The 24,937-nt window shown below is 30.5% G+C and overlaps 3 protein-coding genes, 1 long non-coding RNA gene and 1 other non-coding gene across 7 annotated transcripts; 2 read left to right on the top strand and 3 right to left on the bottom strand.

Annotated features, from left to right (window-relative positions):
• Positions 1–442: 442 nt before the first annotated feature.
• Positions 443–3,006, bottom strand: RAB11C (RAB GTPase 11C). The gene is made up of 2 exons (XM_012211310.4): positions 2,725–3,006; positions 443–1,062 (listed from the first exon to the last, which is right to left on the bottom strand). Exons 1-2 carry the CDS (start codon positions 2,887–2,889, stop codon positions 580–582), a joined length of 648 nt encoding a protein of 215 aa, XP_012066700.1. The 5' UTR covers positions 2,890–3,006; the 3' UTR covers positions 443–579.
• A 7,084-nt stretch (positions 3,007–10,090) lies between these two features.
• LOC105629682 (Translation elongation factor EF1B, gamma chain) lies at positions 10,091–13,120 on the top strand. Its single transcript, XM_012211309.4, has 8 exons — positions 10,091–10,217; positions 10,369–10,413; positions 10,589–10,738; positions 10,818–10,878; positions 10,971–11,023; positions 11,171–11,272; positions 11,787–12,303; positions 12,527–13,120. The coding sequence occupies exons 2-8, from the start codon at positions 10,405–10,407 to the stop codon at positions 12,904–12,906; spliced, it is 1,272 nt and encodes a 423-aa protein (XP_012066699.1). The 5' UTR covers positions 10,091–10,217; positions 10,369–10,404; the 3' UTR covers positions 12,907–13,120.
• Positions 13,121–13,998: 878 nt separating this feature from the next.
• Positions 13,999–14,091, bottom strand: TRNAY-GUA (transfer RNA tyrosine (anticodon GUA)). Its single transcript has 2 exons — positions 14,055–14,091; positions 13,999–14,034 (listed from the first exon to the last, which is right to left on the bottom strand). It is a non-coding gene; the product is annotated as a tRNA-Tyr (tRNA).
• A 334-nt stretch (positions 14,092–14,425) lies between these two features.
• Positions 14,426–16,684, top strand: LOC105629681 (uncharacterized). Of its 2 annotated transcripts, none has more exons than XR_001046635.4 (3): positions 14,426–14,642; positions 15,461–15,739; positions 16,301–16,684. It is a non-coding gene; the product is annotated as an uncharacterized LOC105629681 (long non-coding RNA). The 2 variants fall into 2 exon arrangements; XR_005178768.2 differs by having other exon boundaries at positions 16,309–16,498.
• A 949-nt stretch (positions 16,685–17,633) lies between these two features.
• LOC105629680 (RNA-binding KH domain-containing protein) lies at positions 17,634–24,441 on the bottom strand. 2 transcript variants are annotated; one of them, XM_012211307.4, is made up of 9 exons: positions 24,158–24,441; positions 23,910–24,047; positions 22,785–22,870; positions 22,171–22,310; positions 21,101–21,235; positions 20,913–21,029; positions 20,573–20,611; positions 18,148–18,291; positions 17,634–18,029 (listed from the first exon to the last, which is right to left on the bottom strand). In XM_012211307.4, the coding sequence occupies exons 2-9, from the start codon at positions 24,011–24,013 to the stop codon at positions 17,871–17,873; spliced, it is 924 nt and encodes a 307-aa protein (XP_012066697.1). In that variant the 5' UTR covers positions 24,014–24,047; positions 24,158–24,441; the 3' UTR covers positions 17,634–17,870. The 2 variants fall into 2 exon arrangements, with proteins under 2 accessions (XP_012066697.1, XP_012066698.1); XM_012211308.4 differs by lacking the exon at positions 20,573–20,611.
• Positions 24,442–24,937: the final 496 nt, after the last annotated feature.

Here is a 24,937-nt window from a genome sequence, read left to right as displayed (position 1 = left end):
TCTCGTGCTTGAGATTAGGTCGTAAATTAGGTTTTTTTTTTTTTTTTTTTTTTTTTTTTTGTTGTATATACATTTTGGATTAGATCATCAAATAAATGTGCAATCATGGTTTGCAAAATACTTTAAAAAATAATTAATTTTTCTAAAACATAATTTGCTAAGCTCTAAATATTGCACACAATTTGTCAAAAGTCAATCATAGCAGCAAATATGCACTTAACTTAATGTTCTCTCCTCATAGCTCATGTAATAAATAATCAACAGCAACGAAAAAGTTCTCATAGACACTAATAAGAAATACAACATTCTATAGAAAAATGACAATTTTAGGTTTGTGGCAATTTCCAATAATTCATAATTTAATAACCCAAAACCCCCTTATGCAGAAATAAGGTTTGGAAGGAAAGGAAGAAATCCTGGCAAAATTGTCTACAAACAACTCTCAAGAAAAAAGCTGTGGCATATCTCATGCAAAACAATAAACAATCCGACAACACAAATCGAACATGAAAATAATAACCCCACAAAGGGGGCAAGGGAAAGAGAATAGAGAAGGGTATCTTGATGTAAATACAATCCTTATGACGAAGAGCAGCAAGGCCTCTTAACGTTTGCCTCAGATCCTCCAACAACAATTGTTTTACCTTCTTTGATATTGGCAGGTGCTTGTTCTTCTGATGAAAGTGACTTCTTACTAATTATTCGGTAAATCTCTGAGAGGATTGTCTGGAATGCCTTCTCGACATTTGTTGCTTCTAGAGCAGAAGTTTCAATGAATGAAAGTCCTTCCCTCTCTGCATAACCTTGAGCATCCTCAGTGGCCACAGCTCGGAGATGTTTCAGATCAGTCTTGTTTCCAATTAGCATTATCACAATATTGGCATCTGCATGGTCCCTCAGTTCCTTCAGCCAGCGACTAACATTTTCAAATGTTGTTGGTTTTGTAACATCATACACTAGAAGAGCTCCAAGGGCACCTCTATAGTAGGCACTGGTTATTGCTCTGTATCGCTCCTGGCCAGCTGTGTCCCATATTTGGGCTTTGACAGTCCTTCCCTCAACCTATGCAGAATGCAAACTCTTTAGCAATACAACAAGAAGATGAATTTACAAGTAACAAATGTTGAAAACTTTATTTATGAATTATGCGGGATCAATCTTGAAAATTAGTCCCAAAAAAATCAGTAATATTGAGAGGAAACCAATTTACAAACATGAGATCAAGAACAAATTCATGCCAAAAATATGAGTGGCATTTTCTTTGGAAAAAAAATGATCCACCAAACAAGTAAAAGGGGGAGGATCCCACTGCTATAGACATCGATACATGAAGCAATACATGCCTTTTACCAAGTAAAAGCCATGGAGTCTTCATTGAAAAGAATTAAGAGTTCTGGGACAAGCAGCAACTCTTTCAAAATTTCAAACAGAATGGTAGAGATTTAGATCCTGCAACCTCAAGAAATGAGTCCTCATGGGCCATAACACAAATCAGGCAGACCAAAAAATGTACTTCCAAATATAGAATTTTCTGATGACCTGATAAAAATAAATACTGACCAAATTATTTCAATTGCAAACAAAATATGTTAAATAAACTAATCATGAAGATACCTAGTAAACTCATTTATGACTAAAAGGAGAATAAGTAAGGATTTAAAACAATTTATTGATGCAATTAAATTCTAATTGGGAATTTGTTTCTCTCGTGTCAGCCCTAACAGGTCCCACACCAACCACAGTTCATTCTTTAAATTCCATAAAGTTAAGTAATTACGAGACCATATAGATATTTTGTTGAAAATATCACTGCCATGCTCTCAGCCTACACATGCAGGAGTAAAGAAAAAGACTAAGAACTTAATTGTGATTTTCTTAGCCAATCCCTTGCGTTTCTCACAGTATTCAGTGCATATACATACATCACACTTTTATTCTTCTAATTTCATTGTCAAAATCTCATTAAAGAATCTCAAAAATCACAATCTAGACCATCCAGCTTTACTCACACATTTCCAACATCAATCAGAAGTTTTCATCATATGTACCCTTATTTTAATCTTGAAGGGATTTCTCTATTTAATAGTCCATCTTTATGCCATAACCTGCACTAAAATCGCCTACTGCGTTCTTAAGTTATCTACAGTTGATTTCCATGTATTTCACATCCATCAATCCAACAGTAGGCAAATTCCGTTTTAAAACTAATTTTAAATGATTGTTTTCAAATTCTTTCTACCATCAAGTATCTTTAGATGGCGGCTCGCAATATTACATTGACATGGTCTAGTTTCCATGCAAGCAGAAATCCAAAATCTTCTTTTTCAAAATTTTACATATGTATACATTTCTCTTTGCACAAAATGTCCAAATAAACTATTTTTAGTAAATTTCTTTTTCCCAAATAAAGTATCTTCATTTGCATCAACTAAATATTACTAAATTCCAATTTGCAAAAGCTAGTGCCATTCAAATTGGCATCAAAGATCAAAACTTTATTGAAAATTTATTAACAAAGCCTGCTAAAGACAATTAAACAAATAGATCTAATACATATTACATAAAACTATAAAAGAGATGGCTAAAATTCAAATTCAAGATCAAAATTCAAGTACTTGGAAATGATAAACCCAAATAAAGTAAACAAATTTGCACAAACCAAAACAGAGTCAGATCGAATAACGAAAAAAAAAAATCAAAATAGAATCTAGAGAGAGAAAGTACTTGAAGAGTACGGGTGGCGAATTCAACGCCAATGGTGGATTTGGATTCCAAACAGAACTCATTACGAGTAAATCGGGAAAGAAGATTTGATTTTCCTACACCAGAATCGCCAATTAGTACAACCTTGAACAGATAATCGTATTCCTCGTCTGGTCTCCTCGCCATTGCCTTTTTTTATTACTATTATTGGTTTCTTTAATCTGAATAGTAAAAGGCAGAATATCTCTTGCTTACACTGTCTCCTAGACAATCGGTCTCTTTAAGAAAGGAAAGGAAATTGAAAAGAAGAAGAAGAAAGACAGTGTTTGTTTTATCAGCATGTGCACTGCACGTGTATAGACTCCTTTTTTTTTTTTTTTTTTTTTTGAGAAAACTCCTTTATTGATTATTACCCATAAATCTATCTATCTATATTTTTATATCTATCTATACTTATATTTACTTACTTGTACTTATATATGTTTATACTTATACTTACTATATATATATATATATATATAAGTGGGAATGAAGAGGAGTAATGGGATTACTGTATCACCCTTAATGAAATTTGAAATGTTCTAAAATACCCTTAATTATGGCCAATTAAATTGCAATTGATTAATTAATTGGATATAATTTATTTTTAATTTTATTTTTTAATAAATATATACGATAATAGGACATTTTCAAATTTTTATATTTTATTTTTTAAATTTATTATTTATTTGATTTCATTTTGATTATAATTTAAAGTATTTTATTTAGGGGAGATAAAAATAAAAATATATATTTTTATTAATACTCTCTTTTTCTTTATATTTGTATGATTTGATTGGATATATCTTTTAAAAAATAAATTTTCAAATAGAATAAATTTTTAAATATAAAATTTTGAAATTATATTGCATATAAATATTCTGTTATTTAATATTTTGTAGTTCTTTCTATGGAAAAAATAATAAATAATAAAGTGGTGCATACGAGAATATTTAATTAATTTTTTTCTTCACTTTCTTTTTCTTATAGATGATCATTTAAGATAAAAAATAATTATCTAATATTTTTATTTTTTATTATATAAAAGAATATGTGATAGTTTTCTTTTATAATACTCTTAGAAATAATTAGAGTTTGGCAATAAAAGTAAAAAAAAAAAATCTTATGCAATAATAAGAATAATAAATATTTAATTGACCTAATAGTTTATGTGAAATTTGATAGTTCTTGTAATCTTCTCTTGAATATATTTGTATGAAATATATATATACACGTTTAAACTATTTATCTCATATTGGATAATTAAGAATAGAGAGAGAAATGGAATAATAAATAGTAAGTGGAAAGAAATTATATAATATACTTTATCAATTTTGCACTTAGTTGGAGTTATTCAATATGTTAAAAAATATTATTATTAGATTAATTAATTAAATATTATATTAATTAATGGTCTAAGATTTCTCTAAAAAAAGAGAACCTATATCCCTTTGCAATTTTGAGGATGTTTTCTAATTTTAAGGATATTAAAACAACGGATAAAACTGATTTAGGTTGGCTTTTAGTTTGCATGAATAAACTGAATTTTTTATTCGATTTTTTTTTTTAGTGAATGCTTAAATTGACCAACCTAAAAGTGCATGTAAAATTGATTGAACTAATTAAATTTTGAATTATATTTAATTTGATACTATTTTCATTTTGAAAATTCACTTTAATTTTTATTTAATTCGGTGTGGTTTTAAATTAAGATGATCGTGTATGCCCACTACCTAATTAGTTTTAAAAGTTATTCCTCATTTTTATTAAGTAAAACCACTTGATTTAAAGATTGTGAAGCAAAATTTCTTTACAATATCATATATAATGACTTTCTTATTTGGTCAAACATGTAAAAAATTGCAATTATTCATAAGTTCTTTGAAAAATTAACGATTTTATTTGAATGTCTAAATAAATCTTATATAATTTTTATATTTAGTATAAGTGAAAATTCACTGGAGTTCAGATTTTTTATTTATTTATTAAATTTAGTATATTTGAATTATTTTTTTTAAATTGATAAATTTTATAAATAATTTTTAAACTTAAAGGGTATACAAATTATTAAAATCAATAACTTTAAATATAAATTACCTTTCCTCAAAAAAAAATATAAATTATCTAACCTCAATTAGATTTTAACTTGATTATATTTTATTTCATTATATTATTATATAAATTATTAATAATAATTTAATAATTTATTTTATTATTATTATTTATTATTTATTATTTTTATTTATTATTATTGTAATTTATCTTCAACATTATTATTTTAAATGAATATGTGTAAATATGAGGCATTTGAAATTTTTTAATTTATTTTTAATAAATATATCTAAATAATTAATATTTTAATTTAAAAAGGATATGGTTAAATTTTTTTAATTTCAAATTGCACTCTAATTTAATTGGCCAAAAAATAAGATAAAAAATTATTATTTTAAACATATCGAATTTGATGAATTATATTGATATCTTATTCAATTCAAATCCTATTCTTCCTATTAAGATACGTAATTTTGTTAATAAATCTTTTAAATGATTTTATGATTTTGATTGGATGAAAAAATAAAAATAAAAACTATTATTATTTATAAATATGTAATTTGATTTATTATATTAGTTTCTTATTCTATTGTTAAAGTATATTTATTTACTAAAATAGATTATAGTGAAAGTTATTAACAAATTATGTAAGTTAATTATAAAATGTAAAATAAAAGTTATATGGTGATTTTTATAAATCAAATCGATAGTTAAAGAAAAAAATAAAAGTAACTAGCGCGTAATAAAACCTATTTAAATTAGTATGTTGAATAAAATATAAATGATATATTTTTTATTCAAATTGCTATTTTAAAGTGAGAAATAAACATATCAATTATTTAAATGAGATATTATAGTTCAAGACATATATTTAAAAAAATTACTATATATATACACACCACTATATTTATTGTAATCTAAATAAGAATTTATATTTTAATTATATAAATAAAAAAATTTAAATGAGTATTAAAAATCAGCATATAATTACGAATATAGCTAACGTACATCGTACGTCATAAAAAGAACTAGTAATAGTATAAAATAGCATATATCAATATATCACCATCATAATTTTGATATTTATTTCAAAGACTTAAGTTCAAATTTTTTTTTTTTAAAAAAAAATTTACTATTTAGTCCATGAATTTTGATTGGAATTAATATCATTTCTTTAATGCTTACGGTAGGATCATTTATTTATCCCTTAGGTTTAACTCAACCAAATTACTTAATTATTATTCTGTCAAAAAATATACTTTTTACTAAATAACTAAATAATAATCTAATAATAAATACGAGTAACATTATATTTAAAAAAATACAAACTAATTATGTATCCATGCTATGTATGGATTATGTAATTTTTTTTAATGTTTAGAAGAATTTTTAAAAAATTTTTGTGTTTTATATTTCTGTTGCTTTAATTTAAACTATTTTCTTGTATTTAGATTTAATGTTGAAAAATAAAATTCTGTTTTATATATTTCTATTTTTTCAAATATAAGTATGGTTTTAATTTTTAATCACTTTATTATGAAATTTAGACTTTTAAAATAATAAATTTGAAATATTTTTTAAAGGATGTATTATTCTAGAATGGGGTTTAATTTATATTTATTATTTTAGAGATTTCTCATGTAATAAATTGAAAATTTTATTGGCATAAGGCATTATTGTAATTAAATGGCTTATAAAAAGATAAATTGTAAAGTAGCTAATAATTTGTTTGTTTATGTATAAACAATATGTTATATAGAGTTGGGATTAGGAATGGAAGCGGAACGGGTATTTAAAGGTACTCCGTCTGATTATTACAGATTTGGGTCGTTGTAAATATTTAAAACAGGTATAGATAGTAAAATTACTGCCCATGACAGATTCATATAGATTACGGATTTCATTCAATAAATATTTGTTATGGGTTACCCGTTAGGTTAAACGGATAGTCTTACGAGTATCCGCAGATACCCTACCCATTTATCTATAATAATAATATATTTATCATATAAATATTGGTTCCGAGGTTTGAACCTTTGATCTTTTTTTTTTTAAAAAAAAAAAACAAGAATATTTAAATGGTGGTCGTGTATTTGGATGAATTTTTAGTTTATATGTTGCTACTAGTTTAATAAATTTTTATCCATATGTGGATGTTTCTTGTAATAACCTTAACTTTCTTTTTTTTTTTTTTTTTATTTAAGATTCTACGAGTTTTAATATTTTCACTTATGATTCTACAAGTTTTACTTAAAATTTTAATGTTAATGATTACTAGTTTAAGTTTTTTTTTTTTTTTTAAAAAAAACTACTGGTTTAAATCTTTAATTTAAATGATGTTTAAACGGATTCGTGTTTAGGTTATTAAAATTTTGTAAGTACCTTATCTGATTTAAACGAGTTTTATACGGATATGGATAATAAAATAATTAATGGGTTCATACACAAATAATTAAACAGATATATAAACGAATTTTTAACGATATGGTTAATATAATTGTAAACGTATATGAATATAGATAGTTTAAAATTCGCGGTATCGGCATGCTTCCATTCCTAGTTGGGATTTGGAGTAAAATTTTGTTTTAATTACTTGGTGTTTTGACATTTAACTTATGGTTTTATTAGGTCATTTCAACTTTTATTTTTTAAAAATACCTCCTATTTTGTTGATATTTAATATAATTGATATGCTCATTTTAAAATATTTAAAATATTTATCATTATAATAAATTATTATAATTAAATTATATTTTAGTTCCATTAATTAACCTAGTTTCTACTTTGTTTAATAAAATAATTTTAATTTTATTAATAATGAAATTTTAAAAAATATTTTTCTTGCGAAATTAGTACCTTAAGAATTATTCCCCTGGCCGAACATTACAAAAAAAATTTATGGATCAATATGTTCTCTCAGAAAAATAAATTTAATTTAACTATAACATAAATTAAAAAAAATATAAATATTGCTTATTTAGCCTTACAATATAATAATAATAATAATAATAATAACAGCATATAATAAAGATCATATTAAATTAGTATGAAATAGAAAGCGGAAAAGATTACTTCCTTTAAAAGAAAAAAGAAGCACACCAAAATTTAGTAGCAAGTGCATATATGAACAGATGATAAATTCGAATTCTCTGGCTCGATACTAAAAAAAAAAGGAGAAAAAAAAAAAAAAAGAGAGAAAAAAAAAAAAAAAAGCTGAGCAAACGTGCCCTTGCTATAAAGTAGAAATGCTTGATGGTGGCAAATAATGTGGGCCTGTAAATGAACCTATAGCCCACAGTTTCTACGGTTTCCAGTCTGTTTTATTTTCTTCCCTTCTTATAAATTGTAATATAAAATTTATAGATTTACTTATATAATTTCATAAAAATTTTATTGAATTATACTTCAAAATTTTAGAACATTTAAATTGCATATCATTTTCAATTTTTAACATACTATTTGAAATAAAATAACAAGAAATTCGTTAAAAATTTAATTTTTAATTATATTTTTATGTTTAGATTAATTGCATAATTCATTTTAAATAAATGCAGTTTGCTAGTAATTGATATTAATATTTCACTAATTTTTTTTAGTTTGTAATTTTCTTAAATTTAGGATTATTTTCAAATTTTATAAATTTTACTGAAATCTGTTTAAATCTATTTATTCTCATGATGCCTTTTTTTTTGCCTTCCTTATAAATAACAAGTATTAATGTGTGATTCAATTAAAACCATCTGTGTGGATTGTTAATGGTAATAAAATGAACCATTGCTATTTTTAATATTTTTAATTTTTTATTGTCTATTTTAAGAAAATTTTAAATTAGAATTGCTATGGAAACATATAATAATAATAATAATAATAATAATTGAATTTTATTGTATTGGACAGCATGAGAAAACTAATCATCATCAAGTACAATCATAGATCTATATAAGATCAAGTTGTGCTTGATGTGTCTGATTCTCTCGACTGCAGCAACTATTAAAGCAGGGGCAACTTTTGTTTCTTCATAGGTAGTGAATTCTTGTATAAATTCTATAAACCATTTTCTAAAATTGTATTTAAACTACTTTTTAAACAGTTTTTAGCATTTTAACTAAACGTTATTTCGGAACTATAACGTTTAAACTAGCTTTTAAAAGTAAATGTAACATTTTATAAAAAATAACCTATGTAACGTATAACTTTTAACGTTTTATGAAAGCTATTGAAACAGTTAACCGCTGAACTCACCATATTCAGTTTACATTAGTAATTGAATTGACAGAAAACTCACATATCGTCTCGTTTTATCTTGCTCAGGTCACCCCTCAAAATCAAGGTCTAACATTTGGACATCCTTTAATGATAAGAGTGCTAAGAGAAAGTCAAGCTGCTCCAATCAATCCTGAACTCAAAAAAAAAATGTGACTCAACATATTATGCTTCTCTTTGTCTTTCTTCAATCAACCCTTCCTTCAACGGCAAGATTGAAGCTATTTCTGCATTAGAAATGGCAATAAACGCGATAATCCAATTAACATATTTGGCGATTCTTGGTATCGGAAAATTAGCAGAGACATTTGAGCTTGGCGATTAAAAGGAAAATTACGATAATAGTTCATTATAAATTTACTTTAATTTTTTTTTTATATAAAGATCACTTCCTCCATTTATTTTTTTTTCCAGTAAAATGGATTCCATTTTAAACAAATACTTAAATTATATAATAATATTTAATTTTCACAACTGTGGTACATTCGTAGGAAATTTTTATTATCATCCAAATTTGAGAATTTTAAATTTTTTATAACTATTTTTATGAAATTCTAATTTTTTATAGAAAAATAATTTTTTATAGGGAAGCTAAATTTCAGTAACTAAATAGAAAATTAATTTTTTGTAAAAAAAAGTTCAATTTCAGTAACCAAACGGCTAACAAAAATATGTTAATAATTTTAATTTAAAAAATTTATATTGAATATAATAATCATTACTATTTTATAATAATTTTATAATTTAGAAACAATACATAAATTATTTAGTGCCTGAAATTTAAGTTAACTAGTTAACTTTTGATTTCATTTGCTTTCCATTTTATTTTTATCAAGGACCAATAGAGCAATTAAACCCAATTTAAAAAAAAAAAACCAAAATGTTAATATTTTTATTTAAAAAACAAAACTGCAATTTTTTTCAAAAGAAAACTCGGACCTTATTCCGGTCCACAAAATTAATTCTATGTATCGGGCTGATCCGAATTGAAACCCTAGGTACTATTTTGATCCAAGGAATATTTTTCAATACCCGTTTTGCCCTCGGTTACTCTACAAAACCCTAGTTCACTTTACTTCATCTTTCTCTTCCTCAAACGCTTCCTCGCCTCTCTCACAGTGTTGTCTCTTGCGCTTGCGGAAGAACGCTCCTACTCTAAAGTAAGTTGTCTCTTAATATGTGTTTTTTCTTTTTAGTTTTCATTTTTTGTATGCATATTCATGTGATCAAAGCAAGAGCAGTAACCAATTCATTTTTTTTTTTCAGTTGAAGTAAAAATTTTGAATTTAATTGCTGTTTTTTTTATTTCAGATCTGAAATTGGAGCTATTCGTTTTTCCGTTAAGCCATGGCCTTGGTGAGTTTGATTGTCATATTCTGTTCCATTCAATTGTTTATGGAACTCTATAAGCATCCGTTAACTGAAAACTCTTTTGGTTTTCTGATTTTTATGTTTGTGGGTTTTTGCTTTATAGAATCTATTGATATGTTGGGTCTACTTTTATCTTAATTTCAAATCTGCTATTTTGTAGGTATTGCATTCAGGAAAGACAAACAAAAATGCTTTCAAGACACTGATTGCTGCTGAGTATTCTGGTGTTAATGTTAAATTAGTGGAGAATTTTGAGATGGGTGTCTCTAACAAGACTCCTGAATTCCTCAAGATGAACCCCATTGGCAAGGTATAATTCTATAATAAAAAATCTGTGTTTTTGGTCTGCCGATTTTTAAATATGATTTGGTTTTATTTAATTCTTTTAGATTCCTGTTCTGGAGACACCTGATGGTCCTTTATTTGAGAGCAATGCTATTGCCCGTTATGGTATGCAAATAGTTTAGTTACTGATTTCATTTTCTTTACTTCCTTTCTTTGCGATTTTATTCACCTGTTGAGTCTTTTGTTTGTTGCTGTAGTTACCCGTTTGAAGGCTAATAATCCTCTACTTGGTTCATCCACATATGAATATGTAAGATTTGTTCCTCCTGTTACTAGCAATTGGTATAAATATATCTTTTATCAGTTATATTTTTTTCCCCAAAATAAGAGTAATAAATTATCTGTATTATGTACATGTATCATCTTTATTCACTTATTTTTATGCTTGGATGTTTAGGCACTAATTGAGCAATGGATTGATTTTGCATCGCTAGAGATTGATGCCAATATTCTGGGTTGGTTAGTACCTAGATTTGGAAGAAGCCCATATCTTCCTCCTGTAAGTGGCCTCTATTCATTTAGTCATAAGTACTTATCTTGTGTTCTGAGTATCCCTCTATTTTTTCAGTTTTATCTATGTATACATATCATCAATGCTATCTGCTTTTCAGTTTAACAAAATCTATTTCTGGATTATATAAATTATCAAATCTATATGGCATTTGTTTAGTTACTTCTTATGGTCAATTCTAATTATCATACATAATGTCTTGGGATTGCATTAAATCATCAGGACAAAAACCACATGTTTAGAATTTAGATGCATGGAAACATATATGCATTTTATAGTTTGAATGAAGAATATTTTCATTTCAGTGTGACATTTGAATTTTTTTGTTATATGGGAATATAGATGGGTGGGAAGTGTTTTTTTTTTTATAACCATTACTCATTTAGTTATTCTTGCATTACTCCAGTAGTTCTTAATTCTGTTCTAATCACTCTTATATTTAAGTTCTGTGTTTTGATCATCATGCAATGGGCATCTCATTTATGGGTCTTTCTGTATGAAGGCTGAGGAGCATGTAATTTCTACACTGAAGAGAGCTCTCAATGCTCTAAACACTCATCTTGCCTCTAACACCTACTTGGTTGGGCATTCTGTGACATTGGCTGACATTATCATGACAATGAATCTCTATAGTGGATTCACTCGCCTCCTGACTAAGAGCTTTACCTCAGAGTTCCCACATGTTGAGAGATACTTTTGGACCTTGGTTAATCAACCAAATTTCAAAAAGATATTGGGTGAAGTGAAGCAAACTGAATCACTTCCTCCTGTTGCATCTAAGAAGCCTGCCCAGCCAAAAGAATCTGCTAAATCAAAGGCCAAGGATGAACCGAAGAAAGAAGCCAAAAAGGAAAAGGAGCCACCGAAGCCTACACCTGCTGCTGAGGAAGAGGAAGAGGCACCAAAACCCAAACCAAAGAATCCTCTTGATTTACTGCCTCCAAGTAAGATGATACTGGATGAGTGGAAGAGGCTCTACTCGAACACCAAGACCAACTTCCGTGAGGTTGCAATTAAAGGTATTTCCTAACTTCTTTCAACCTTTTTTTTTGGTGAAATTGAAGGGAACCTTGATACAGATCGATAGAAATTCATTTTTGAAATCTATTTCCTCGGTGGTGCCAGACTCTTGTAGACTTTGTAGTCTTTAAACTACAATAACAGTTTGCATCATCTTTTGAATTAGGGTTAGGTTGTCTCTATAATTATACATACAATTATTCTTGGGTTGCCATCTTGTAGGCTTCTGGGACATGTATGATCCCGAAGGATACTCACTGTGGTTCTGTGAGTACAAGTACAATGATGAGAATACAGTGTCATTTGTCACTTTGAACAAGGTCGGTGGATTCCTTCAGAGGATGGATTTGGCTCGCAAGTATGCATTTGGGAAGATGCTAGTAATTGGCGCAAACCCTCCATACAAGGTTAAGGGGCTGTGGCTTTTCCGGGGATCAGAAATTCCTCAATTTGTTATTGATGAGTGCTATGACATGGAGCTATATGACTGGAAGAAGGTTGACATCTCAGATGAAGAGCAAAAGGAGCGCGTCAACCAGATGATTGAAGATTTTGAGCCTTTTGAGGGAGAGCCTCTTTTGGATGCCAAGTGCTTTAAGTGAAACAACTATTTAATCTTTTAATTTAAGTTTTTCTCTGCGTCTTAATTTTGTTTTCCTTGTTAGTGAGTTTGTATCTCTCGTTTCAGACAAATTAAAGTCTAGCTTTTTGTGATTTTAGTTACATTTGATTACATAGTGCAACTTTGTTTTGCATTCTTGCTTCTGAATTGCACATTTTGGATTACATATTATACCAGTGATTATGTTATTAGCAGTGTTTGGTGTCATCTGAATTGCAAAGTCTGATAAAGATTGACGTTTTTAATATTTTAAAATTCAAAAATAGTATTCTCTAAGGGTGTAGCTGCCGATTTGCAAGCTGTTTGAGCTCAGTTTGAGAAAAGTTTTAAAAAGCTCAGCTCAAATTAAGCTTGCCTGGCTTATTGATTTTTTTCAAGCAATATTTATTTTAAACTTAGAGCTTAAATTAAATTTGAGCCTATGTCAAGTTAAATTCTATTGAGCATATATGTGAAAGAAACTCTACGCAGATGAGCATCTGCGTTCTTGAAAAGACATACTGATACCCTCTTCTTGTATGCTCTTCTCTATCTAGAGTTTAGAATCGTTGAATGACTGGAGGATCTAAATCAAAACATGGTGATATTAATGTACATTTATATGGACATCTATTGTTTGGTATGTTAGATCCACGATATGGGCAACCTGGTGGATGCTCCAATTCAGATTCTTTCCTCCTGTTCTGCTTCCATTGATTAGATTCTTGTCTCCTATTAATTCTTCCTTTTGCTGGATTACGTGAGGGTTTGATTCTCGCTTCAGTTGGGTTGGTGCTGTTCGTATCGGGTAATTATCGTAGCAACAGCAGCAGCAGCAGGTCTCATGGTTTAATGCACCAGGAATAATAAATTCTAAAGGTTATATTATCAAATTTCAAATAGATTCTCCTTTAAAAGCTTAATACAAAATGCGTATACAGAGTAGTTAATACTATTTGATAGATTGTTAGGTGTCAATAATCAAGACGTATGGCTTCAGTTACAACATTTTTTACTTCATCCTCCGGTAATATTTAATACCTTGATAAAACATTAATAGTGAAAGAATTATTAAAATAAATAAAATTAAAATTCCGACCTGCCGGATTCGAACCAGCGACCTAAGGATATGCTGTTGGATAGACCCTACTACAGTCCTCCGCTCTACCAACTGAGCTAAGGTCGGTTTTGTTACCTCTACCAGCAAATTGTAAAATGTAATTGTTATTTTAGATTTTGGCGTTTGTGTACTTAAGCTTATAAACTACTTAAATAGAAAATACACAATACATGAATTATTTAAAAAATATAAATTCATAAGATATTTTCTTTTTGACGATTTTGATTATATTTAAGCTTATACTTATCAGATTATAAAATAACCTTAATTTTTGAAATTATATAATCAAAAAATTTGAATGAAAGTAATTATAAAACAATAAAGTAAAAACTACTTTGAAGGAAAAAAAAAAATGAAGTGAAATAAAAGTAAGCCTCCAAATTGAAAATAAGAACAACATTGGGGGCAACGCACAAAAACGCGTATATAATATCATTTTTGAAAATGGTAGCTTAAAGTTGCAAAAGACAGCGATCTCTCCATCGTGGGAGAAATTTTGAGGCAGAAAAGATCCTAAGAGAAAGAAATAGGGATGAGTGGAATATCAAGAAGCAGATCGTTGCGTTTGGGGTCGCTATTATTGTATTTCCTTTCAATTTCTCTGCTATTCATTTCAGGTTTGTCTTCTGGATCTCCTTTTTTCATATAATTTTCGCGTTTAATTGTATAATCATATTCATGATTCCTTACTTTTTTGCATAATTCTTTAATCTAAATCTGTAATTTGATTAATTTATCATACCCTTTGGAGAGTTTAAATTTCTTTTTTCTATATTAGAAAATTCTTTAATGCTGTTCTGATTAATGGTATGGTTTATCATTGTTCAATAGCATTCTGAGCAGTGGGTACTCTGTGATTCATTAGTTTAAATTCAGACGATGAAAAAGTTTACTTTTTTCTTCATGAATTGGAGGAACCATAACTACCCAATATCATGAATATAAAAATTGATCTTTGTGCGGTTATAGGACTGACATAATTGCATTTAGGATTCTGAAATAGCTTTCCCCATCTGGAGATTATACGAGATATTAGTGAAGAGAATCAGGTGGGCTTTTTTAGGAGAATCATAGAAATGCTTCATCAGATGTTTTTTTGATTCTAAGTACTGGTTGGAATTCTGTATTATTATGATAAATCTATGGTTTTGTTGTATAAGCTGTAGGAAGGTCTTACTGGCTCAGTATTAACAATTAAATGACTTTTTGTTGATTTCCTGCTGGGTCTTGGCTCTGCTGGTAACTGGTAACTGCATTTTTTTGTGGTATTATTTTTATGGCACACTGCTTAATTGGCTGGTAACGTTAAGTACTCTCTAGTGTTAAGTTCTTAGGTATCTCTAATTTGAGCTATTTCAGATCTCTGTCTCTCTCTCTCTCTCTCTCTCTTCAAGGTATATCTGATAACTCATATGGATCCATTTTATCTTTTCAGGCATTGCTGGTGATCCACCTAGTTTGAAAAATGACAAAAAGGCTGATGCCTACTCGTCTTCTAGTAGCAATACTGGGCGTGAGATTGTCATCATATGTCTTGCAGTTTTGGCAGTAGCGTTATTTTCATTTTTCCTCTTTAAATTTTGGCAAAAGAAGAAAAGAGAAGAGCAGTATGCCCGTCTTTTGAAGTTGTTTGAAGAGGATGATGAGCTTGAGGTTGAACTTGGCCTTCGGGACTGATGCTTAACCATTGAAGCTTGAGTTCATTGTAGCTAAGGTGAATTTGTCAATTTCATGCTTTTGGATTTTCAGTTGGTCAGTTTTTATTATTGTCTTAATTAATTTGGTTAAGGTGTGGAGTTTTGTTGTTTGATATGGAACTTTCCTCGTTACTTTGTAAAGTTTTCTGGACTTTTCCATGTTACTTTGTAAGTCTTCTTATTTGATATGAAATTTTCTATAATGACACATCGCACCCTCTCAAGAGAAAAAATGAAAAAGGACTTCTGCAAAATATTGTGTATGTTCAGCTAGTGATGGGTCCCGAAATCTTAGCTTGTCAGTTTTTGAATACTTTGTGTTAATGTCTATCATTTTAGTTCATTCCTAAGGCCCTTGCAGTAGAGAAAATAAGGAGGCAAATAAGAATTTGTCGTCAATGTTATCAAGGATGACATACAGTTGAAATGCTTTTGCTAATCACCTTGTTATCATACAGTTAAAATATGTTTGTTGTTCCATTTTATATTGGACTTCTATTATAGTATATAACTAGTAAATACTTATTGATGTTCTTTTCACCTTGTTGGCTACTGACACTGCTCCATTTCTGTCTAAGATTTGCAGGCTTAAATGGAATTTGTCATGTGGGAAAATTCTACCTTCAAGGGCGATGATTGGGATGCGGAGATTCCCTATATTGAGATTATATGTTCTTCGATTACATTGTAATATTTGTAATCAGTTGTCCAAATTAGAACTTTGAATATGAATTCTTTCGAGTATTTAGAGAAGAGAAGGTTACTATTTTGTGCAAGTTGTATGAAGGGTCTCATTTTTTCAGTTTGTAAAAATTAATTCATCATCATGATAGACATTGAAAAGGTTGTAAGAATCAAGAGTTATTGGCTGAGGCTTTTTGAATAGCATATTCTCTGTATTAAGTAGAAACGATAAACACAGGATAATGGATTTTGGGGTGTCAGGTTCATGATTTTGTCAACTTCTCTATTTCAAATCATATTTTCTCTGACAATTTGTGTTCTACAACTTTTGCTTATTTAGTGGGCTTTTTATTCATTGATATATGAAGTATATTCTCTGAATATTACTAGCTCGTAGCATGACAATAGAAGCATTGTGCCTTACATATTTCTAACATTTTGTTATCTAAATTTCTTTTTACCCCTTCCCCTTTTGGTAACAATCTTGGTGGGTCCGGCACTATGGGACTTGGCGGGCTCTAAATTTATCTAGATCCTAACGCTGGTCCGGTCCAAGAGAGCGGGTCTTGCCAATTAGGTTGTATATAAATTTTACTTTGTTGAAAATTAAGTATTATATTAAAAAAAGAAAAAGGAAATCGCAGCCAACGGATAGAATGAAGATGGTGAAGGGTAGTTAGGACTATGACTGTTTTAACTTTTAAGGGTAGTTTAGGGAATTGCAATTGCCTGGATTGATTGTTACACTTTGTCGTTTGGCAAAGTTCAGGCAGCTTTACAGATATGCTCAAAGCCGTTAGCAGCCAGACCGCAATCATTGTAATCTAATACATATTAATTAATTTGTTTGTACTGTTAGAATTATTAGTGAAAACCACCATTTGAATTATAATCAGCATTTTTAAATAGTTAGTTGGGTAATCTCCATTTTTCTTTTCTTTTTTTTTTAGAAATCAATTGATTTTTCTTCTTGTTTTTTTAACAATAATTAAGTATTTCTAATTAAAAAATGTTTACAAATAAATAATAGCAATAACACAACTATCCAAAGCTTAAAATGCATTTATCTCCTGATATTTTTATCAAAGCAAATATTCCAATGCAATTTATAGGTGTTACAAGACACAAGCAGGGAAAAGATTAATAAATTACATAACATGAGTTGAGTTATTTAACCAATGAAATAACTAACTAATTTCATGTTCAAAGGAATAGTGCACAAAAGAATAAATATTGCAGATAATTGTAAAACCATGCAGAGTAAATCTAGTGAAGCAAATAACCCAACCGAGACCACAAGCAACTAAGCCCCGACAATTTCAGAATTCCAATTAGCCTTTCCAGCTCCCAGGGGTCCTCCCAAGGTTTGTGAGATATAGAATGGCAGTAAGAAGTTCAGGGACTTCTATCAATCAGCTGCAATCCTCCAGCATTTAACCAATCATCCATCGGCATAATATAATCTTATCTACCTGTCTTTGCGCGCTTCATTCCTGTGGTATTGAATGGTGACATGCTAGGGCTCATGCTCGGACTCATACTCGGGCTTTCCTCCCTTAATGTACCATTTAGCATGGCCAATTCTCTTAATTGTTGCTTTTTATAGTGATCCAATGATTCATCCTTCAAAAAGAGAGCAGATTAGTTCATCTTCATACCATAAAAAATGCGGATGGAAGTAGCAGCAGAAGCTAAAAAGAGAAATGAATAGCATATGCTATTAGCTAGTTCATCTTCATACCACAGGCTTCAAGAGGCTTTCTAGTATTGTTACTGCATGATCCAAGCGAGCATTTATTATATCCTCTGGAAATTCGGCCTCCACCAACACATGCAGTGGCTCATTAAGGTGTTCATAACCAGGCTTATCTTTTAGTTTCTCTTCCTGTGGAAAAAAAAATCAAAAAGTTAATTATGAGACTGATAAAATATAGATACAAAAGAAGCCAGATGAACGCTGCAAGAATTGAAATTGCTGGTAGAACAATGCTATCATGGCAACATCTTAATATTTTAAAAATAAATGTTAACAAGGACTGGAAAAAAGGCCAAATAATTCTGTGAAGTTTATTCAATTGAGCCTTCAAATTTTACTGCGCAGAATTTAGTCTTCCAACTTCCAAGCAGACAAATAAACTTCAAATGTTAAGGCATCCCTTCATGCAATTATCATCATCAGTTGAGCCTACCATCTAATGTTAAGGCATCCCTTGATGACTACAAGCGATCCATCCTCCCTAAAATTTTCACTTCACAGGAAATTCCCACCACAAATATTGTAAAGTCTGTCAATAAAACTATCAGATAAGAGTGGCACTCCCAGTAATTGCCTAACCAAATTGCACTTTGAATTGTACCAGATTTAGCATCAAGCAATTCATGGGAAAGAAAATCAGCAACTAAGCAAATAGTCACATTGGGGGGGGGGGGGGGGGTGAGGGGGAAGAAACAAAAGAGAAGGCAGTGTGGATCAGAGTAATTTTGACAGGTTTTTTCACCCTCGTAAGAGAAGGCAGCAATCAGCACATCGCTGTTTTTCAGCTCAAACTGAAGTTCAAAAACCTTTTTCCATTTTCCCTTTCGTTACTCTAAAAATGCCTTTTCTTTTTCCTCATCCTGCTTCACCTGATTGGCTTGGTTTACAAGCTTGAGGGAAGACGAGAAAAGCAAATAAATCTCATTCCTGCACCAGTCAATCAAATCCCACAAGCAAATACCTAACCAATCACCACTGGTAAAGAAGTGACTGACAAGCAACTGAGATCTACACCAATAGACCATCATCATAACTACACCACCCCAGACAACCCAAACTACTGTGAATTCAGAGAACCGATGAAACAAAGAAGAATGAAGCCAAAACCAACAATTTGATCTGAATGAATGGAGCTATTTCATAGGAGAATGTTACTTGGTTCTTAAAGAATCATGTTGAGTAGTCAAGGAAACTCACAAGAGCAAACTAGTAGGCATCAAAAAAACAACAGTAGAGCAGAAGTAGAGTATCAAATTGAGAAGACAGTTCATATAAATTTTGTTAAGAGTCTCATGCAGGGTAAAGCCAAAATAAAGGATACATAGGGCCATACCGATCGTTCTACAGAATTGGAAAATAAAGGTGGTAGATTAACCCAAGTGAACTTGATGCATGGTATAACTCAGGGTGCATTCTCATGAGATGGATTATTTGTTTGTGTGATAATTATGGCAGGGTGGATATGGTGAATGAAACAGAGATAGTTTTGAAGAGGAAGAATATTTAGAGGGAAAAGATAATCCCTTGCAGATGCATTTTTTGGCGTTTTTATTCTTTCAGCATAATTGTCATGAGACATACACATGGCCATTTATTTTTTCCACATCCAGCATTTCTTGCAACTTAAATGACCATGTCTATCAAATATTTAAGTGAAGAAACTAAAATAAAGTTTGAAGGACAAATCAACTAAAGTCTACAAGGAGTCAATCCAATGATTACATAAAGCTAGGGTTAAGTTGGGGCGTAATTTGCTTAGTTGCAAGAACCCATAACAAGCTTATTTGAAAGGAAAAAGAAACAAGCTTCAACCAATGTTTGCTTTTCAATTAGTTTGTAGCTAGTTCTTTGATGGCATTTAAATGTACCTTTTCCGATACTCCCAGAATTCACCCATGCATGAGGACCATAGCACTCATCTTGACTACATGCTCACAACATATATTATATAGGTCAATTTGTTAACACTAAATCCTTTTGGAGGAGGAAAAGAAAAACACTCAAAACTATATCATCGGGATGATATGCAGTGAAAAGTGGCTTAAAGTATGAAACTATATATATAACTGAACAAAATTTAGTCTCTTCACTTACCCATATATTTAGCTAAATACTAACTGAATGCAAAAAGGACTAGTATTCTCAATTGCCTACAATATTAAGAACAATACAAATCACACATGGGCTAGATAGGCCAAATTAATGTCCCATAACTTGTTTCACGTGTCACATAATTTTGTTTAATCAACTATGAGCATTATTAATGTCTAACTACATGTAAGGAAATGCTGTAAAGACATAACTTCAATAAAACATAGCTCATGTTAATATACTGATCAGAACTTCCATAATTATACAAATGAGAGAATGGAAGTTTGAATATAAATGTGTAAAGGGAGATGCACATCACCATTAGATAAAGTTGGGGAAGATCTATTTGAGGCAACACCTACAATTTAACATGTCTTACTTTAGAAAACTGAATTAAAGGAAAATAAACAAAATAAGCTACAAGTAATTATTTACTTATTAGTTAAAAAAAAAAGGACATGAAGCTATGCATTTGATTTGGATACAACTTAACTAAATAGGAACTATGAACAAGCAAGTAGCAGTTTTAGATTGACAAAACTCATCATATCAAGAGTGCTCTAGCTGTTTCACTAACAACTTAAACAAGCAATTTAAAGTGGACAGCTTTAACAAATTCTTACTTTAAAATTGTAGATATATATCATAAAAAAATATACCTTTACAGCATCCTTAACAGATCCCTTGCCTCTTATATATACCCTGCATTCTGTCATGGCTTCAACTCTTTTCAAGGAGTTTCCACGTGGTCCCAATATTCGGCCAACAAAATTATACTGCCAATTTTGTGAGTTAGACATGGTTAAGGAATCTCAACTTCATAGACAAACAGAACAGCTTGACTTACATTGGGGTATTTGTCAACAGGCACATCAAGTCTAACTACTCTCTTTACAACAGGAGTAGTTGGGACTCCAGGGACCCCAGGCCAGCCCATTGAAGCAGCCTGAAGTGAGGCCATTCTTTGAAGATGCCCATTTTCCTGATGCAAGAAATGCAACACCACTTAACATTCCAAACATTTTGTTCTATATTACAGACAAACTTTCATTTTCAGGAGTGGAAAGGCGACAATTGTTTGTTAATTTATGATAAGAAACAATCAGGAAGATTTTCCAATAGAAAGAAAACACAGTTTTATAAATGTAAAACTGTGAATGATCATCATTATGGTCCACCAACATACTGAAAAAAGATCTTATGTTGAAAATATCTATATTCTTTTCTTCTGTCACTTACCCATGCAGAACAATAGAAGCTATGAGCAATAATAGAAGCTGATTAGGATAAAAGCTGATCCCACTTATCCTTCTGTGAGTATGAGAATTGAGAAACAAAAGAAACCAGTACAACACAGCCCAAGGATATCTTATTTAGCTTGAATTCGTTCATAATTAGATTACACATATATTTTAACCAAACCTTGTGAGGCCTAACAAATAGGTATTATTATAATTGACTACTCAAATACCAAACTTTTAAAAGATTATGCAAACAATTTTTGCTCAGACCTGTTTTTATTTGGATTGGACTACTGCTTTAGCTCAATATCAAATTTACTTCTTTTTTGTTTGGTTGCAAAAACATAGCTAGTAAGGAGGGGGGTCGGTGTGGGGATGATGGAGGGGATGTTCGATAACCAGATGTTCACCTGATTCTTAAATTTGTTAAAATCCGAACTAATCAGAGGAGTAAACTTGTGGAAGAATTTAATTCAGATGCCAAACTTCACAAGTTCAGATTTAGTAATCTAAATGTGATGCAGATTGCCAACTGAGCTAGCAGATACTGCTACAGCACTTGAACAATAGAATGAACATTCTAATAGCAAGATCATCACATGGCAGTTGTATACTAGACACTACCATATAGAGAGCCTTCAAGGAAGGTATCAAACTATATGCTGCATCGGATTACCTCTGTTTGCATGCCAGGCCATGCTTCCAAATCCATCGGTCTGCCATTTGGTTGTTGACCTAATGACCTATATGGACTCTCATGCTCATGTCTTTCATGATCTACAAAACCTTGACTAAAACCTGATACTCGTCTGATTTCTGCAGTGATATTAAATTAAAAAAAGCAACTAATTATGAAATGGTTAAGAAGAGACAAAAGTTAGTTCAAGCAAAATATTGCAAAATATATAATCCTAACAAAGTTTAACCATCATAAGGCATAAAATAATTTATGATATATTGCCCAGAGATAAGTTATTAAAGATTCTGGCCAGATCAGCTGTTTTGTTTTATTGGAATATGTAATTGTAATTCCAACAGAAACAGAAAAGAAATAAATAAATGGAAAAGTAAGACAACTAACATGAGAACTTGTATATGATATAACACACTGCATGAATGTAAACCAAACTTCTATAGAATTTGCAGAAAAAATGTGTAAATGATGCTCTCAAGTATCATACACACACCACAAAGATGACTTTATGAAAAGCATTCATTCAAAGCAGGTAACAAATCTGTCATGCCATCAATATTGGTCCTTGAATAAACCTCATTGCATGATTCAATAACCTTGATTAAGAAGCCTGCTACAATGCGGTAGAACTTGTAGAAAAGGTCCCAACTTTTGCCTCTCTGCCAACAGTTCAGCCAAGTATCTGCATGATTATACTAGTCAAATCGTACACACAAATTATGAAAACAAAGTGCTGAAAAAATAGGGCCATAGGTTTCAAAGGAAGAAATAAACTTGTGTGTATTTTGCTGTAGTATAATATTTGGGTCTTGGAAGAAGCAATGAGAAATGTTGTAACATTTATAATATAATCTACTCAGTGATAGCAACAAGGCTGTTTTAGTTATGCATCAGTTCTTTCATACAAATAAAATATTAAAAAATATACAAACAGGAGATGTGAAAGTTCTTGTAAGTCTCCAAAGAATACAACAAATCACTTATTAGGCAAAAACAATTCTTCCCTCGAAGTTCACTTTCTTAATAGAAATATAGTTAACAGTTTCCCACTTTGCTTTAATTTTCATTTGGACAAAAATTTCAAACTCAGATTTTTTATTCCTTTTATCAGTAAAATGCACCATTGTTAAAGTGAATAGTAAAGGAACAACCTCCTGAAAAATGAGAGTTACTAAGGAGAATAAATCCACAATATACGTTGTGCATCTGATCTACGAATTACAAATGAAAAGAAGTTGTTACGAGCTTTTTTTTTTTTTTTTTTGCCTATCCCAAAACCAAAAACCCTTAATTTGAGATTGGAGCAACCTCTTTTGCAATAGTCCTACGATCCCTGTCCCTCTGCAGAATATACCAGAATCCCAAAATCCAGTATCATTCATTTCTCTTGAGGTTAGACATGGAAACTTCTAAGCCCTCATTTTCACTTTCTTTCTTTCTAGAAACAAACAAACGTGAAATCTAAATTAAACAATAGAAAAGCATAAATCCAAATAACAAAGATCATATAAACAACCTCAAAATCTGAAGCTGCTAACAAATAATTAAGTCCAATCAAAACTCACTGATCACATCGTGATTTAAAGTAAATCAACATCCTAAAACCAATCAAACCAAAAAACCATCTAAGACTAAACCCATTATATGTAACCAAACAATTCAGAAAAATTAAACAAATAAAACTTCATGAATGAGCATGTATTTGGGGCTTCAAAACTGACCTTTCACGATCTGAAGGAATAGAACTTGACCTATGAGGAGAAGCTTGATGGGCTCCAGAGGGAGGATACTGGAAGTAACTCCCTGGTGGGATTCTCTCTCCCATCACGCCCACACAGACAAAAACTTCACTCTAATAACTGTAAAACCAAAAAATGAAGTAGCAAAAAGTCAAAACACATCAACCCAGAAACAAAACACACACACACAATAAACAATCACATAAAAGATCAAATAAACAGCGACTTACTGGATGTGGATGGAAAAGCACAGAGAAAAAGAGGAACTTGTGAAAAGGGGCAGAGGTTTAAGAGGCAAAGGCTGCCTCTCTGCCCTTTAATTGTATAGGAGTGTGCGTCAAAGACCAAGCCCTACTGAAATAGGACTCTTGGATCCTTGCTTCGCTGTATTTATACCCACATATTGGATCTTTCCTGTTTTGTTTTGTTTTTATTGTCAAAAAATGAAAATGAAATGAATTGAATAGAGTTGGAATGGTTTTTTGGGTGGTCATAGTCAGATTGATGGTGCCATGGTAAATATCGGTTTAAAAACTTGATTTTTCAAAGGCACAGATGCGTACATGAATATCCTTCTCCGCCTTCCGTTTTGCCAAAACCCAGCTCGAAGATGGTGGGTGGGTGGACGCTGGGAGTGGAGTTTTTCAGACTATTAGGCCCATAAAGCATTGCTGAGCTAAATCTGTATGCCTTGGACTTTGAATTTCTGGATTTAAATCCATATAAGTGGATCCTCTTTTTATAGGAAGATCATATAAGAAAACCAAAGGCCCAACTCGTAAAATAAATTTTCATTTTTTAGAATAACGCATTTGATTAACCTACGGGTTGCTCAATTGGCAACGCAGATTGAGTATATTGAAAAAGTTCGATTCCCACTAAACGCACCTACAGAGAGGGGGTAAAAAGTTTTAATTATGATTAAGTCCCAAGTCAAATAAGACGGTCCCGGCTAATAATGTTGAATACCGAATTTGATTATATTATATTATGTTCTGACTTATCTATAT

The sequence above is a fragment of the Jatropha curcas genome, chromosome 6 (genome assembly GCF_041381405.1).
Source record: "Jatropha curcas cultivar XTBG-Jc1 chromosome 6, XTBG_Jcur_1.0, whole genome shotgun sequence".
Taxonomy (NCBI): domain Eukaryota; kingdom Viridiplantae; phylum Streptophyta; class Magnoliopsida; order Malpighiales; family Euphorbiaceae; genus Jatropha; species Jatropha curcas.
The sequence above is the reverse complement of the archived record's forward strand: the minus strand, read 5'-3'. Positions and strand labels throughout refer to the sequence as shown.